General features: G+C 58.5%; 1 protein-coding gene across 1 annotated transcript in view; it reads left to right on the forward strand.

The window, feature by feature from the left end:
- Positions 1-534: 534 nt before the first annotated feature.
- The window catches only part of SDC3 (syndecan 3), a 34,132-nt gene continuing 19,192 nt past the window's right edge, over positions 535-15,474 (forward strand). Inside the window, exon 1 of the mRNA XM_082832910.1 lies at positions 535-701. Coding sequence (XP_082689036.1) covers positions 564-701 — 138 coding nt within the window. The 5' untranslated portion in view covers positions 535-563. The remainder of the gene's footprint in view (positions 702-15,474) is intronic.

A 15,474-nucleotide genomic window follows, 5' to 3' on the forward strand; every position in this document is an offset into this window, starting at 1 on the left:
GGGCGGGGGTGATGGGTCCTGGGAGAGCCAGTGAACCGAGTCGTTAGCGGGGAGGGTATTAATGGTCACGCAGATGCGACCCATCTACCCAGACCCTCCGACAAGCCGGGTCGTACCCCGCATCCCCACGCGGGGTCCTTCCCCTCCAAGCCCTGCAACGGCCCTGTCCCCAGAGCAAGCTTCCGCGAGGCCGGCCACCCGTCTCGGGTCGCACGTACCACCACCACCACCCCCCGCCGCGCCTCATCCCGCGGCGGGCGGGCGGGCGGGCGCGTGCGGGGCGCGGGGGCACCCGGGCGGCCCGGGCTGCGGGGGGGAGCTCAGCGTCCAGCCCCGCCCCTCCCCGCCCCGCCTCCCGCGCTGGGGGCGGCCTGGCGGCGGCGCACGCTTCCTGCAGGCGCGGCGGCCGTGGGCGCGGAGCTGCCGGGCGGAGCCGGGCCGCCGAGCCGGAGCGCCGACCGAGAGCGCGCCGGGCCAGCCGCCGGGCCGCGCCGCCGTCGCCGCCGCCTCGGGAACAAAGGCGCCCGCCCGCCGCCGCCGCCGCCGCCGCCGCCGCCGCCGCCATGAAGCCCGGTCCGCCGCACCGCGCCGGGGCCGCCCACGGGGCTGGCGCTGGGGCCGGGGCCGCGGCCGGGCCAGGGGCCCGCGGGCTGCTCCTGCCGCCACTGCTGCTGCTGCTGCTGGCGGGGCGCGCCGCGGGGGTGAGTGCTTCCCGCTCCCGCGCCCCGGCTTGCGCGCCGCGCCGGCCTGGGGGGGGGCGGGGGTCCAGTGCCTGGCCGCCCGCGCTTCCCGGGGGCTCGTTTCCCCGGGGGCTCGTTTCCCCGGGGGCGGGACCCTTCCCCGTGGGCGGCCTGGGGTCCGGGCTGGGGTCCGGGCGCGGGGCCGCGCTGGGCGTGTCTCGGGTCTGAGCAGACGTGGCTTTGCTTCGTGGGTGTGCCCGGACCGCGGCCACTTTTAGGGAATCGGGTCGCCTCCCCCTGCTGGGGGAGGGTGTGCGTTAGGTTCCTCCCTCCGAGGGTCGCGGCGGGAGGGCAGGGGGGCCCGGGGAGGGGGAGGGGTGAAGGGGATCTGTGTGAAGGTGACCTGAGGGGGTGGGTGAGTGTGACCGCGTGTGTGGCCACCTCCGTGGAGGGTGCTGGGACCTGTGGGGTGTGCACGGGTGAAGGATGAGGCGTGAGGACCAGTCCCTCCCCATGGATGGGGGCCATCGTGCCCTACCTGCGTGTGGTCGTGTCAGGGTGACCCATTGTGCACGGTGTGTGCCGGGCTGGGGACTGTTGGCCATGCTGTGTGTGCCTACAAGAGGTGAGTGTGTTGAGGGGGAGATCTCTGTGGTGGGTGTGTGCTCCAGCCCATGGGAGTGTGTGTGCGTGTGTGTGCAGGCGTGTGTTGGCAGGTGCATGGGTTACCCCGTGCGTGGAGCATGCGCCCGAGTGGGGCCGAGTGTGCAGGTAGCGGTGAGTATGTATGAGGTGACCCCTGGATGTTCCTTTGAGTGACCGCAGCAGCCGTGGGGTTGAGCTCAGTCCCAGCTCCATCAGGGGGAGCAGGAGGAAAGGCCACCTCCTCCCCATTGAGGGACCCAGGTCCCAAGTGAGTTCCCTATGGGCACGTGTCTGGAGCCTGGCCTGGGCATGAACTGGGGGGTTTCTAGGCCTGATCCCCTTGGTTGGTTCTAGGAGCTATGCCTGTCCCCCGTTCCCCAGGCTGAGAGGGACCCAGGCCTCTCAGGCAAACCCCCGCCCCGGGTGCCTACTCCTCCACTGCAAGTCTCTTTGGGCCTCAGTTGGCCAGTCTGTGAAATGGGAGGAGGTCAGGCAGGGACTCAGGTTGCATCTTGGACAGGCAGGCTACTCCTCAGCCTTTCCCATCTGGGGACTATGAGCTGGGGTGGGGGGGAGTGTTGAATGCCAGGCTGAGTATAGGGCCCGGTGGGCTGTGTGCCTCATCCCCAGTTATTCCCCAGGTGGGGTGAGGAAAAGAGGTCCCTGGGAGGGACAGGGACCCAGCCCATCCTAGCAGCTGGGTTACTTTCTCAGCTACACTTCTGGAAGACCATCTTTGAAATCAAAGATGTGGAAATCACACAGCCTTGGGTTCAAATCCTGATCCCTCCCCTGATTCGTGGTGTGACCTTGGACAAGTTATCTCACCTCTCTGAGCCTCCATTTCCCCCTCTGTGGAACGGGGCTAATAACACCCTCCTGAGAGATTAAATGAGAGGATGTGTGTGCTCACCCACAGGAAGAGCTCAGTCAATGTTTGGTGTGTGATGAATGAAAGGGACACGGGACAGCATGCTTTAGACCTGGCCGCCCAGCAGGATCCCGAGATGGGTGACCCCTGGGCAAGTCACGTCCCTCGCCGAACAACTTTTCCTCATCCATAGAACAAGGCTCGTAATCCGTGCCCCATGAGGTGGTGGAAAGAATTAAATGAGCGTAGGGAGGTGAAAGGCCCCGATAAGGCAGGGTGCCCCTGGATCTGAGGCCGAGGTAGAGTGGGTGTGGCTCAGACCCAGTGCTGGGTGGCAGGTAAATCACACCCCCGGGGTCTGGGCCTGGAGGCTCAGATGGTGGGCTTGACTTGGAGGAGAGGAGGGGTGGGGCTCCGGATGAGGCAGGGGGGCATCCCTCTCCAGGCTTCACACCTTTCCAGGGGCCCGGCTGCCGAGCAGGGATGTCACCTCATCTGGCCTGGGACGCAGAGGGTTAATGGGTGGTGACCAGTGGCCAGGGAGGCACACCATGATGCCTGCAGCAGGAGGGACTGAGATTAGACCAGAAGAGCCCCAACCAGGATGGCTCCAGGAGTGGCCTCCGTGGCGGGGGCCTCCCAGGACATCACTGGGATGGGCAGTGGCTGGCTCAGGGTAGGGGAAGGGCAGGATGACACCTAGGTGCCCACCAGCTTGAAAAGGAGTGTGTGTGTGTGTGTGTGTGTGTGTGTGTGGAGCAGCTTCCAGGATGGCCTCAGTAGGAGTAGTGGGGCTCACTCGCGCTGCAGATGGTGAGTTGGGGTGTGTGCATGTGTGTCCTGGCATCTGCTCTGGGAGTCCTCTCCTGAGAGACCAGCTAATTATGACTCTGAGAGACATCTGCCTTCAGGGCCGCTTCAGTTGCTGTACTTAAGTCACTACCCAGAAAGACCCAGAGTGTGGGGATCCTGGAGATTTCAGCTTGAAAAGTGTTCTTTAGATGCTCAGGGCTGAAAGGGATTTAGGTGTCACTTAGCTGTGTTTGAATTCCCAATGTTGGGAGTTCACTGTTTTGTGGCTATGTGACCTTGAGAAAGTTACTTAACCTCTCTGTGCTTTCATTTCCACCTCTGTAAAATGGGGAGAATAGGAGAATGAGCGGGGTTAACATATAAAGCTCTTAGCACAGTGCCTGGCGCATAGTAACACTCAGCAAGTGTTCACTTGTTCTTTTACAAGGTTGCCATTCTGTGTTTGGGAATGTGGTAGGGATGGGGGTGGGGTGGGGGTGGGGGTGGTGGTGGTAGGGTGAGGGACCATGGGAAGGGGAAATCAATCAGGGAATTCTTTTGAATCCCCAGCCCCATGCCTGGTGGTCCCTGCTCCCTCCCCACCCCCACAATTTCAGGTATCCAGGAGCTCCCTACTCCTCTTCCCTCCAGCTCCTCTGGTTGACTGTGAACATTGGGTTGCCAGGGCAAGATTGTTCTCACTTTAAAAATTAAACGTTGGGGACCCCTAGACTGTTCCAGGCCAGGCCCTGACACAGGGATACCATAGGGATCTGTTGCTGTTAGCACCCAAGGTGGCAGGGGCTCCAGGGACAGAAACTTTGGGTAAGGGATTTCTGTTTCAACGTCCTCATTGTAAAATGGGGACAATAACAGTGCCAGCCTCACAGGGGTGTTGTGATGAGAAAATAATCTCCTTGGGGAGACGGAGCACAGCTTGCCAGTGAGCTCTCAGGAGATGGGGCCTTTCCAGGAGGGAGCCCGGAGGGCAAGGGAGGGCTTCCTGGAGGAGGAGGTTTTAAGCTAAGCTATAAAAATGGTTGCCATGTGACACTGGGCAAGCTGTAGCCTGCCCTGACCCTCAGCTTTCTTACCTGTCAACTGGGGACAAATACTTGATGTATACAATTATTATTAGGGGTGTTATTGGTCGGGGGGGGGGGATGTCACACCATTCTCATGCCCGAGTTGGGATTGGAACCTGGTGCTTTCTGCTCCCTGGGGAGCAGCACAGTGCCCCCAGCTACAAATTCAGTGTGTTTCTCGTTCCCTCATATTGGGGATTGGTGTGGGGTTGACCTCTGCTGGAGAAAAAGCAGTGTGGCCTTTTGAAAACAAATGGCTGCTCCTACCCCATGGATTGGGGCATGGGGTCCTGGGAGGCCCCAGGGCAGCGCTGGGGCAGGGACAGCTTTGGGCTTGACATCTGGAAAATGCTGGGGCAGAAGTGGGGTGGATGAGAGGGGCATCGTGGAGAGGAGAGAGTCAAGACAGAGCTTCCCCTAGAAGCCAGGTCTTGCTGCAGGCCTCCCTCCTGCCCCTCCCAATGGAGCAGGGACCATGCCCCAGAGCTGCTTGCGGGGAGAGGGATGGGTTGTTCTAGAAGGGGCTGTAATAGGATTCCTGAAGGCTGGAGCAAACTGAGACAGCTGGGGATGGGAGGTGGTGAGCCTGGCAGTGGCTGAGGCCATGATTTGGGAGGCAGCTTCCACACCTCTGAGGGCTTAATACAAAGAGCAGCTAAAGCAGACTGAGCCCTGCCCACTGAGCACTTTATATGCATTGGCTCATTTAATCCTCATGATAATCTTTGGAGGTAGGAATTGTTAGAACTCCCATTTTACAGATGAAGAAAACTGAGGCACAGAGAGGTTAAGTGATTTGCTCAGCGTCACACAGTTGGCAAGTGGCAGAGCTGGGTTGAGCCAGGGCCTGGCAGGCTAATAGAACTGGGCCGCAGTCCTAATTTTACCCTCTCTTGCTGTGTGATCTTGGGCAAGGTACTTACCACTCTGGGCCCTCCTTACCCGCAAATTATGCCCACATTACCTGTATCACGAATGCCTGCTCATTGCCAGGCTCTGGGCCGGGCATGTCTCCTATCTTTTTTCATTTAATTCTCACTGTAGCCTTGGAGGCATGTTGCATGGGGCGGGGGACGGGTCTGGCCCTGGAGCCCTTGCTCCTCCACTGCCTCACAAGGCTCTGTGATCTGTAAACGAGCTATTCTGAAGGTCATGGGCGACGGGTCAAGGGAGAGCTTTATAAACTGTGCCGGGAGTCAACAAGATTGGGGGGGTGCGGGGGCTTGTGTCTGGATCATGTGATCATGGCACAGGACAGGGGAAATGTTTAGAACCTCAGAATGAGAGGGGTCTAAAAAAGCCACCGTTCCCCCTGTTCACACACTGGATGCCCCCAGTGTGTGGCTCACTCTCTGCATAGGCGACCAGGCCTGCCTTTAATCCCTTCTGGCCCTTAGAAAGTTGTGTGGAGCCCAAATGTACATCCTTACCACCCCATCCCTGAGTCCTGGCCCCCTTGCACCTAAGGTTTTGTCTGGCCTGAGTGACGGAGCCTCAGAGCGGGGGAGTGACTTGGAGGTCACACAGCAGTCAGGAGAAGTATCAGAATACTTTCTTGATAGACCATGAGCGCCTTAGGGAGGCTCTGTGTTTGCCTTGTTCTTTGCTGAACCCCCAAGTCCAACTCTTTGCCTGGCCCAGAATTGAATGGTTTGAATGAATGAATGAGTGAATGAATGAATGAAGGAAGCCAGGACTGTGAACTTTGGAGCCCGGGCTGGGGCTTTGTGTTGTCTACTTTGGAGGTGAGTTGGGGTGACGGTGAGGCTGGCAGAGTCCTGCTGGGTCCAAGGTGCGTGCCCGTGGCTTCGGAGGCGCCAGGGGGCCGTATGGGGTGGGCCCGCGGTCTGAGCGCCAAGGTGCGGTCATCACTTCTGTGTGGGACGCAGGCCCTGTGGCTCTGGGCTCCAGCCCAGCTGCTGGAGCCCTGTGATTTTGTGTCCGCGGTGGGGGGCAGGGTGACTGGAGCCCGAGGCTGCCCCAGGGTCCAGCCCCTTGCTCACCCCCCAACTGCCCCCTGAAGCAGCGAGCAGGGTCTGTGCTGGTCCCAGACCACCTGGCTTGTCCTGCTGTCCCCCCTAACGTTCCACCACATCCTGGGAACATCAGGCCGACGCCTGGTAAATATTTGTTGGCTGACACCCACTCCCCTTGCCTTGGCTCCCAGCCTCCCAAGATTCCAGGAGGCCGGGTAGGCCTCACTTCCGGCCCCCCTCCCTCCAGAGCAGGCCCTGGCCAGAGGGGTGTCTGCTCCCCTCCCCCACTGACCAGGCCCAGTCTCAGCGCCAAACAGGAAGCCGTGATTACAGGGGGAGTCTGAGCGGCAATGGCTGAGGGCCCAGCGGGGGGATGGGGTGAGGGTGGCCCCTGACAAGTGATCTGGCCCCTTCCCTACCTGGCTGCTGCGGGTGGAGGGCAGGGAATGCCTGTGCTGGCCTTTCATACCAGGTGGAGAGGGTTCTGCGTGCCCCAGCTGGCTGAGGTCTGCCTTCTTCCCACCCCTGGGTCCCCACCTGGGCCTTGGTGCTGTGTCTGTTTTGGGGTCGCCAAACCTGAGGGTGCAGCTTGAGGGCCCCCAGAGCCAACTGGACCAGGGTTGAAGTCCTGGTTCTTCCAATTTCTGGCTATGTGATCTTGGCAAGTTCACTTAACCTCTCTGAGCCTCAGTTGCATCTTTAAAATGAGCTAAGAATACCTCTGCCTCCGAGTTCCTTGAGAATGAACAACACAAAATAATAAAGTGCCTGGTGAGAAGTGGGCTCTGCTCCTACAAAGAGCGATCTCTTCCGTATACCTGCTTTAGTTTTGCTCTTTTCCTGTCCCTTTCTTGATCTCACCGAGGAATTGCTTTTTGGGGATGGAGAATTTGGGGACCAAGTTTGAACGATCGTGGATGACCCAAAGCAGAATCGCCGCCGGGCTACCCTAAGAGGGAGAACGTGGGCCTGGACTCCCAATTGCAGCAGGCAGGATTTGGGCCAGATGAGAGGAAGCACTTTCCAGTGCCTCGTGGTACTGAGTTCATGAGGAATTCGGTTCTTTGGAGCTGTTGGCAGCCTGTGGGTAAGTCTGGAGGCAGAAGATTGGACTTGATGACTTTTCAGGCCCGCACTTCCAGTCCTGGAACCCCAGAGAGACCTTGCTGTTTGAGATATAGCCATGGACATGGTGACACTGGGCTCTTCCCATTTTCCTCCCAGCTGGGGAGTACCTCGGCTGTGTTCCATTCATCACACAGGTCCTGGCCCAGAGTAGGTGACTGTTGTTGTTTGCATAGGACCTCAGGGGTGAGAGAGCCGTAAAGAGACCATCGGCCCCGCAGCCCTGCAGCCTGTAGGCTGCTGTCTCACAGATGGGAGTCCCGAAGCCCAGAGATGGCCTGGGGCCTTGGCCAAGGACCGGGGAGGTGGTCTCATTGAGCCTTCTGACGCTGGTGAGGCTTGGAGATGTCAGGCCACCTGTCAGAGCTCACACGGCTGGGCACTGGTGGAGCTGGGTGTTCAGTTGCTTTTCAACTACTCTGGGTTCTGGCTGTGCTGTTGCTGACCGTGTTATCCCACCCCTTCAGGACTGGGGTCTTCTGAGATGAGCGATGAGTGGTGGGGGCTTGGGGGGCTGGGGGGGAATCTGAGGCATGGGTGTGGGGTGGGGGATGATGCTAGTTAGGGCCTAGGCCCCGCTTCTGGGCCATGGGCTTGCTTCACCCTGGGATCAGCCTTAGCCCAAGCCCTCCTAGAACTCTGCACCTCCTGAGCTGCCAGCCAGGCCCCACCTGTCCTGCCCCCACCCCCGAAGCCCTGCTCACCGGCCCAGACTTTAATAAGGGTAATTTAGAATCAATCGCGAGCAGGATCTGGGGAATCTAATTGCAGCAAACGGATTGCCAATTCGATTGCGGGCACCAGGGCACTGTGGGCGGCTCATTAGGCCTGTCTTCCCTTCCTGGGGTGGGATTTGGGGGGCTGTGTGGGGACTGAGCAGGCAGAGCTCCTGGAGAGGCGGGGGGGCTGTTACAGTGGGAGCAGGGGAAGGATATTCTTGCTTCTCGGGGTGCCTGGCAGCACCCATGTACTGACACCCTCTCCAGGGCCCACAGCCGGGGTGGGTGCCCATGTCTGTCTCAGCCCTTCGCTCACCTACCACATGTTTCCTGCCACCTCCTCACGGCTAGGCTGCCATTGAGGGTGGGGTGAGGGTGTCTGCAGCTGAATTCTACCTGGCTCCTGCCCTGAAGTTGCTCCCTTGTCAGGGAGCCAGGCACGATGGTGATGGTGACAGTGATAGTGGCCGGTACTTAGAGAGTGCGTGCTGCGTACCAGGCATAGTTCCAAGTGCTTAACATGCTTTATCTCAGTTCTTACCACAACCCTATGAGGTAGGTATTGTTACCCCATTTTACAGATGGCGACACAGAGGCCCAAGAGGTTAAGCAGTGTGCCCCAGGTGAGGCAGTTAGCAAGCAGCTGGAGGCCGCTTCCTGAGATGCCATGTTGTTTGGGGGCATCGGGCAGGCCGAGGAGGCTCAGGGCTGCGTGGGCTCGGGCACCGGGCCTGTCTTTTGATGGACTAGTTTGTTCATTCTGCAGACATTGATCGAGCACCTGCTCTCTACCTGGCCCCGTGCTGGGGGCTGTGGGTGTGCAGGTGTATCTTGCGTGTGTCCTGCATCTTGTCGGTGAGCCTTGCTTGGTGGGTTTGCGGCAGGCGTGTTGTGCTGTGAGGGCAGGCATTGAAGAGAAGCAGGGAGGAGGCCCTGCCTCCCTCCCCCAGACAGGTTCGAATCCCAGCTCTGCCACAGAAGCATCGTGAACCTGGGCAAGCGACTCCTTGACTCAGCCTTACTCTCCTCCTCTGTCAAATGGGCCAATAATGCCTCATTCACTAGGCTGGGGTTAGGAGCAGTGCTGGGGGAGGTGCAGCTAGTTAATGAGCTGGCAGCTAGTTAAAAGGAAGCTGCTCCTGAATAGTTACTTTTTTTTTTTTTTTTTTTTTTGCGGTACTCGGGCCTCTCACTGTTGTGGCCTCTCCCGTTGCGGAGCACAGGCTCCGGACGCGCAGGCTCAGTGGCCATGGCTCACGGGCCCAGCCGCTCCGCGGCACGTGGGATCCTCCTGGACCGGGGCACGAACCCGCGTCCCCTGCATCGGCAGGCGGACTCTCAACCACTGCGCCACCAGGGAAGCCCTGAATAGTTACTTTTATTTTACTTATTTTACTGATTATATTTTCCCTAAGATTGTTAGGTCTCAGAGGTGAATCTGAGAGGTGACTTGTCATGTGACCATGCGCAGCTACCCCCCCTGCCCCCCAGCCTCTACTTCCACATCTGCAAAGTGGGGAAATTGGATTGGGTGACCCAGGGGCCTTTCCAGTCTTCACATTTGAGGAACTAAGAGAAAGACCAGAGGCCAGAGAGGGCAGGGCCTGACCTGGGGTAGCCCAGTTGGGAAGGGAGGGCAGACCTGCTCGGTTGTGGGGAGGATAGGAGGCCTGCTTCCTTCAAGTGGCCTGTCTATGGTTCCTCCTGGGCCAGGGTAGGAGGGGCCCTTTCCTTGCCCATCGCGCTGAGCACCACGTTCCTTCCCAGCCTCTGGGACATGATCCAGGCCAATTGGAGGCTGGGCTGTGAGTCTGGTTTCCTGGGCAGAGAGGAGCAACTGGGCAGGGAGTCCAGTGCCTAGGTTCTTGTCCCAGTTCTGCTGCTGACCTGCCAGTCACTGTAGGCACTGTTTACTGCTGTCCGCTCTGTGTCTGGCCTGTGCTGAGCACTAGGAACACTGAAGGGGGCTCAACCTGCTCCCTGACCTCAGGAAGCTCCCAGTTAGATAAGGGGCTGAGGAAGTGAGTCAGGGGAAGGAGAAGTTGGTTTTGGCTCTGGCGAATCAGGGAGGGCTCCATGGAGGAGGTGTCCTTTGTTCCAGGCCTTGAAGGATGGCAGCACATTGATAGGCAGAGGGATCAAGGTGGACAAAGGCTCAGAGGTGGGAAAAGTCATGGTATATTAGGGAACCAAAGTGTGGTTAAAGATAGTAAGTCCCAGCTCGGGGAGAGACATGTGTGGAGATGGGAACATACCTCCCTTTGGGGTGGAAGAGCCATTGCTGTAGGTGGTGCTGTTTCTAATGAGAGTGTATTGCTTCTTACATTTAACAGACATTCACTGGTCACCTCCTGGGTGCCTGGCCCTGTGCCACGGGGTGTTTTGGGGCTGAACAATTGAACGCCAGAGGGCCTCAGCATGGGAGAATTCTCCAGTGGCTCCCAAGGTGGGCTTTGAGTCCAAACCAAGGCATTGGGTTCCATCCTCAAGGTAGAGGATGTTGATCTGTAAAATGGGTGCAGCCCCAGGCTGAGGGGCTGGCATGGGATGACAGCAAGAGCATGGATGTGCTGATGTTAATATTGAATTATGCCTGTTGAGTGCCTGCCATGTGCAAGTTACTCTGCCAAATGTCTTATGTAGAAAAGCTCACTTAAGGGCTTCCCTGGTGGTGCAGTGGTTGAGAGTCCGCCTGCCGATGCAGGGGACACGGGTTCGTGCCCCGGTCCGGGAAGATCCCACATGCCACGGAGCGGCTGGGCCCATGAGCCGTGGCCGCTGAGCCTGCGCGTCTGGAGCCTGTGCTCCGCAACGGGAGAGGCCACAACAGTGAGAGGCCCGCGTACCGAAAAAAAAAAAAAAAAGTTAAAGCTCACTTAATCTTTACAACCTTATGAAGGCACTACCATTATTACCTTGGTTTTACAGAGAAGGGAATTGAGGCACAGAGAGGTTAAGAAACATGTCCAAGGTCACAGAGCTAGTAAGTGGCACACTTACTAGGATTTGAACCCAAACAGTCTAGCCTCAGGATACTATCTGATGCACAAGCTCTGCTCCATGCTACCACGTGTGCTGCAAACTGTAAAGTGTGGTGCCCCGAGACGATGAATTTAAGGCCAGTCAGGTCTTGCTGGGTGAGCCTGTGTGGCCGCTCTGGGGGAACCCCGAGCTGGGACTGGGACTCTTGGCTTCCACACGGGGCTTCTTTGCTGCATGTTTTCTGTTCAGGTTGGGCCATGGGCTGAGGCCAGCCCAGGCTGGGGAAAGATCAGAGAACTGAAGATGATCTCAGCTGGAAGGCCTTTGGAAACACTGTTGTCCAACTTGTCATTGTCCCGAAGGGGAAACCGAGGCCGAAGGAATGCTCTCGAGTCATAGTGAGGTCTTCTGAGAGCTGTTAGTTCAGCCTTTTTGTTTTGCCCATGGGGAAATCGAGGCTCAGCGAGGTACAATGGCTTCCCCAAAGTAACACAGCAAGTTGGTGGCTGAGCTGGGACTAAGAACTATGTCTCCTGACTCCTAGGCAGGGCACCATCCCCTGTACCATGTTTCTTCTCTTTACTTGTCTGTTTCTGCCTAGACTGCAGGTCCAGCTCCCACTGACCTCTCCCAGGAAGCCTTTCCTGACCCAACCAGCTGCCCTCATGCCCAAGACTCTATACCGAATTGATTCCCTTCAGTGCACTCAGTGTGCTTCTCCAGCCTCATCCCTTTGACCCCCTTCTACCACCCAAGACTCCTGGCTATTTGCTGGGTATAGAGCACAACATTGTTTCTCTTGCTTTCATGTCTGCCACATGGTGTTCACTCTCTGTGGACTGTTCTTCTCCAGCAAACTCCTGCTCATCCTCCAAAACCCAGCACACATGTCCCCTCCTCTGGGAATCATTTACCAGCCTCTTCTCCCAGCTCCCAGGTACAGTGAGCCCTTTTTCAGACCCTTCTCTCCTGTCTCCCTGTTCTAGATTCCCAGGCACTGCTCTTCTTCTACAAGCTGTAGGATTCTTTGCTAAGCCCCAATTCTGTTACTTGCTTCATAGTGTCTGGCTCCCCACGGGGTTACATCCTTACCTCCTTGGAGCCCTCACCTGGATACATTGTTGCAGCAGCTACTCCCCCCATTATATCATCTCCCTGGTCAGCTTCACACATATTACTTTGTTTCATTTCCCCAATTCAGACATTGCTACATTGTTCCTTCTTCATGTTTTCGAACCTCCTCAGTCTATTTCACTTCTGGTTCTCCCCTGTTGTCCCATCTCCTCCTTTCTCCCCAGCCCCCTCCTCCTGTGATCCCCGAGCTTGGGGAAGAGGAGAGTGGAGGCTGGCAGCGGGGAGCACTGCGGCAAGAGGGTACTTCCTGCCTCCTTACGGGAGGTTCAGGCTTGGTTATGAGAAATCGTCCCCCTCTGCCCTCCATCTCCCTCCACCGGCCATCCTCCTGCACACCTCCTCCTCTGCGGCCCGCTGTTTCTCCCCTTCCCTCCCATCCTTTTCTCTCTCCCTCTCCTTCTCTGGTTCCCCCGAGGCCTCTGCCGTACTCACTCCTCAGGGCTGATGGGAACCTCTCGGGTCCCGGCTGCGACTCAGGGGCCCGGAACCGAAGAGTCCCCTGGGGGACAGGGGTCTTGAGGGCTGAGGGGGTGTTTATGGTCAGGGCTAGAGGGACGACTCTACTCCTTGCCCTCTGGGCCTGGAACCCCCCATTCCCTTCATCCGCCCCTCCAGAAGTGTAGTTTCAAGGGCAAAGGGCCACAGGAAGTCAGCCCCTCACCTTGCTGTTCAGATGAGGATGCCAAGCCCAAAGACGGAGCTTGGATGTTCAGGGTCCCCAGCACTGAGAGGCAGAACAGCTCCCCCAGGGCAGGTCCCTGGGTGGTCCCTGGGAGCTGAGCCCTGGATGGGTGAATCCTGTTCTCCCGTGAGGCGGGGGAGCCAGGAGGCTGGTTTGGGACAATCTCAGCTCCAGAAGAGGCGGTTCCGGCTCTGAGTTCCGGGGACCGTCTGCAAGTCTGTGGTGGCACCCAGGGTGATCCTTTATCCGTGCGGAGCTAAGGCCATGTTTCTGTTTAGGTTCGGGCGAGGGGCTGGGTTTATGGGTGCATGCGTGTGTTGTGGTGTGTTACTGTGTGTCTGTACTGATGCATGGGGGCCCTGGGGTCTGGGAAGGGAGGGGCATTTGTGGCCTGTTCCTTTGCCACCAGCTATTTTAGTGACTCAGGCCAGGGGAGTCAGGAGCCCCCAAGTTGCTGTCTCTCCACTTTCTCAGCTCTAGGGGGCTTGCTGCCAACAACCTGGGGTGGCCACAGTACTAACAGCTCCTGGGAGAATAGTGCATGAAGTTGGGAGACGCTCTCCTACCTCGGGGTGGGGGGGTTGGTGCACAGATAGACATACGTGCACGTGCAGACCCATCTGTGTACGTGAAAGAACAGGTAGACCTGAGCCCACACCCTGTCCTGTGCACACGCGTGGAGACAGACCCACAAACATACCTGAACACACACAGGCACCCAGAGACAGGGACACACACTCTACCAGGTGCACACGGACCACTCGCAGAGATGCAGCCCTTGTACTCACACCAACACACCCAGGCCTGCACAGGCATCTGAGCCCACCTAAGACAACCTGAAGGTATACACACACGTGTGTACCTGTACACGTGCCCAGAAATGCCCCTCAGTGTGCTCACGTGTGTGTACCTGCATGTACACACACATGCACACATGCATGTTGCTGGAGCTCTAAGCGACCAGGAGTGTGTCCGTCCTTAATCCCAGCGCTTAATCCCAGAGTCCAGGGAGCGCAGGTCAAAGGGGCAGCTGCTCATCTGGCCTCCTTAGAGGTGATTAAGGTGGGGCTCGGGGGTGGGGTGCAGAGGGCCTCAGAGCTTGTCTTCTGCATGACCTCCAGTGATGCTGCAAGCTCAGAACTTGGGTTCTTTCGGAGATTTATGTGTGATTTACCAAACCCTGGTACAGACAACCTGGGGAGGAGGGAGAGGGGTGTGGCTGTGTGTCCCCAAGGAAAGTGGCAGCTGGGTCAGAGAGGCCAGGGGAGGCAGTCCCTTCATCTAACCACCTGCCTGCTGTGGACCCTGAGTCAGAATCCGCAGTATGAGGCGGTCCAGGGATTCTGAGCTCTGGGAACACTGCTAATGGTCAGAGGGTTGCTGGACTAAGTGGGAAAATGAGGCCCAACCAGGAGATGCTGAATCTGGGGTCCTGAGCAGGGAGGGGGATGGGGAACTTCCGGGAGGAAGTGGGGCCTGAGCTGGGCAATGAAGGTATCAGCGCCTGGGGCATTTGGAAATGCACGGGGATACTTTTTGTTGTCACCGTAATGGGGGTGCTGCTGGCATTTCCCGGGGTGGAGGTCACGGCTGCTAAATGCTGCAGGGCCTGGAGCACTGTCCCGCCCAGGGGTCTGCAGTGCTTCTGTTGAGAAAAGCTGTCAGGTCCTGCGGCGTGGCGGGTCAGCGTGGGCCTCGGCTCAGAGGTGAGACTGTCCCCAGCACACTGTGGGAGGCAAGGCCACGCCCGCTACCCAGGGTGCCGTAGAGGTGCGCCCGAGGTTGCGCGGGCCGAGTGCTCCCAACCCGGCCTCCCCTCCCTGGATGCACGTGTGTGAGTCTCTGAGGGGTGGCTGGGATAATGGTGTTTGGGCAGCAGCCCCGCTGGGGCTCTGTCTTTGACCTCTGCTCGTCAGTTGGGTGACCTTGGGCAGCTCGCCCGTGTCCTCTGTAAGCCGGATGGTAACCACTGCACCGCGGGGTAGTTTCAAGAATTTGGGTTTACTTGGCTCAGAGTCCAGCATGTTGCCCAGGGCTGGTGGCCAGTAGTGTTTGTAGTGGGGGCAGTGGTCATGAGAGGCCTCTATCCCTGCAAAGGTGGCAGCCACCACACTGTCCTTGTCCTGGGGTTTGGGGAGCAAGCTGGGTCCCAGGAATAGCCCTTTGCCGCATGTCCATCTTCGAGCCCGGCTTTTCCAGGCCAGGCCCTTTTCCCACAAACGCTGTCTGTGCTCTAGTTCTGGGGCTGGACCACTTGGGCTCATTCATCTGGATGTCCCTGGCATCCTGCTCTGGTATGGGGCTGGCTGTGGTGCAGCCCCCCTGTGGGGAGGGAGGCCAAGCTGGTGTGATTGGGGCTCTGATGGCAGGATCCCAGGACCAGGGCCTCTGACCCTGCCTGCAGAGGGTCAGATGATGGGTCAGTTGAAGGAGTTTTTGGTCAGGGAGTCATGTTCAAGTGACATATGAGGAGGGGAGGGTGTGTCTCATCCCTGGACTTCAGGGCACATGGGGGCCGGACACTCAGTGTCCCTAAAGCCCTGGGAGCGTTCGGACTCCGTCTGAGCTCGGTGTGGAGGGTAGAACCTATTGCAGGGGGCTGAGGATGGATTGGCTGGACACAAGGATGCGCTGGACCTGCAGGAGGCTGGTGAGGGTGTCGGGGAGAGGACATGGGGCGCCGGGGTTTTCTCTGGTTCCCTCCACCCATAGCTGGGACTGAGGGCTGGGGGTTCCTCGTGGTGTTCTTGGCTCCACCCTCTTCGGGGCTCGTTGGGGCGCTT

This window comes from Leucopleurus acutus (assembly GCF_964270905.1).
Source record: "Leucopleurus acutus genome assembly, chromosome: 2".
Taxonomy (NCBI): domain Eukaryota; kingdom Metazoa; phylum Chordata; class Mammalia; order Artiodactyla; family Delphinidae; genus Leucopleurus; species Leucopleurus acutus.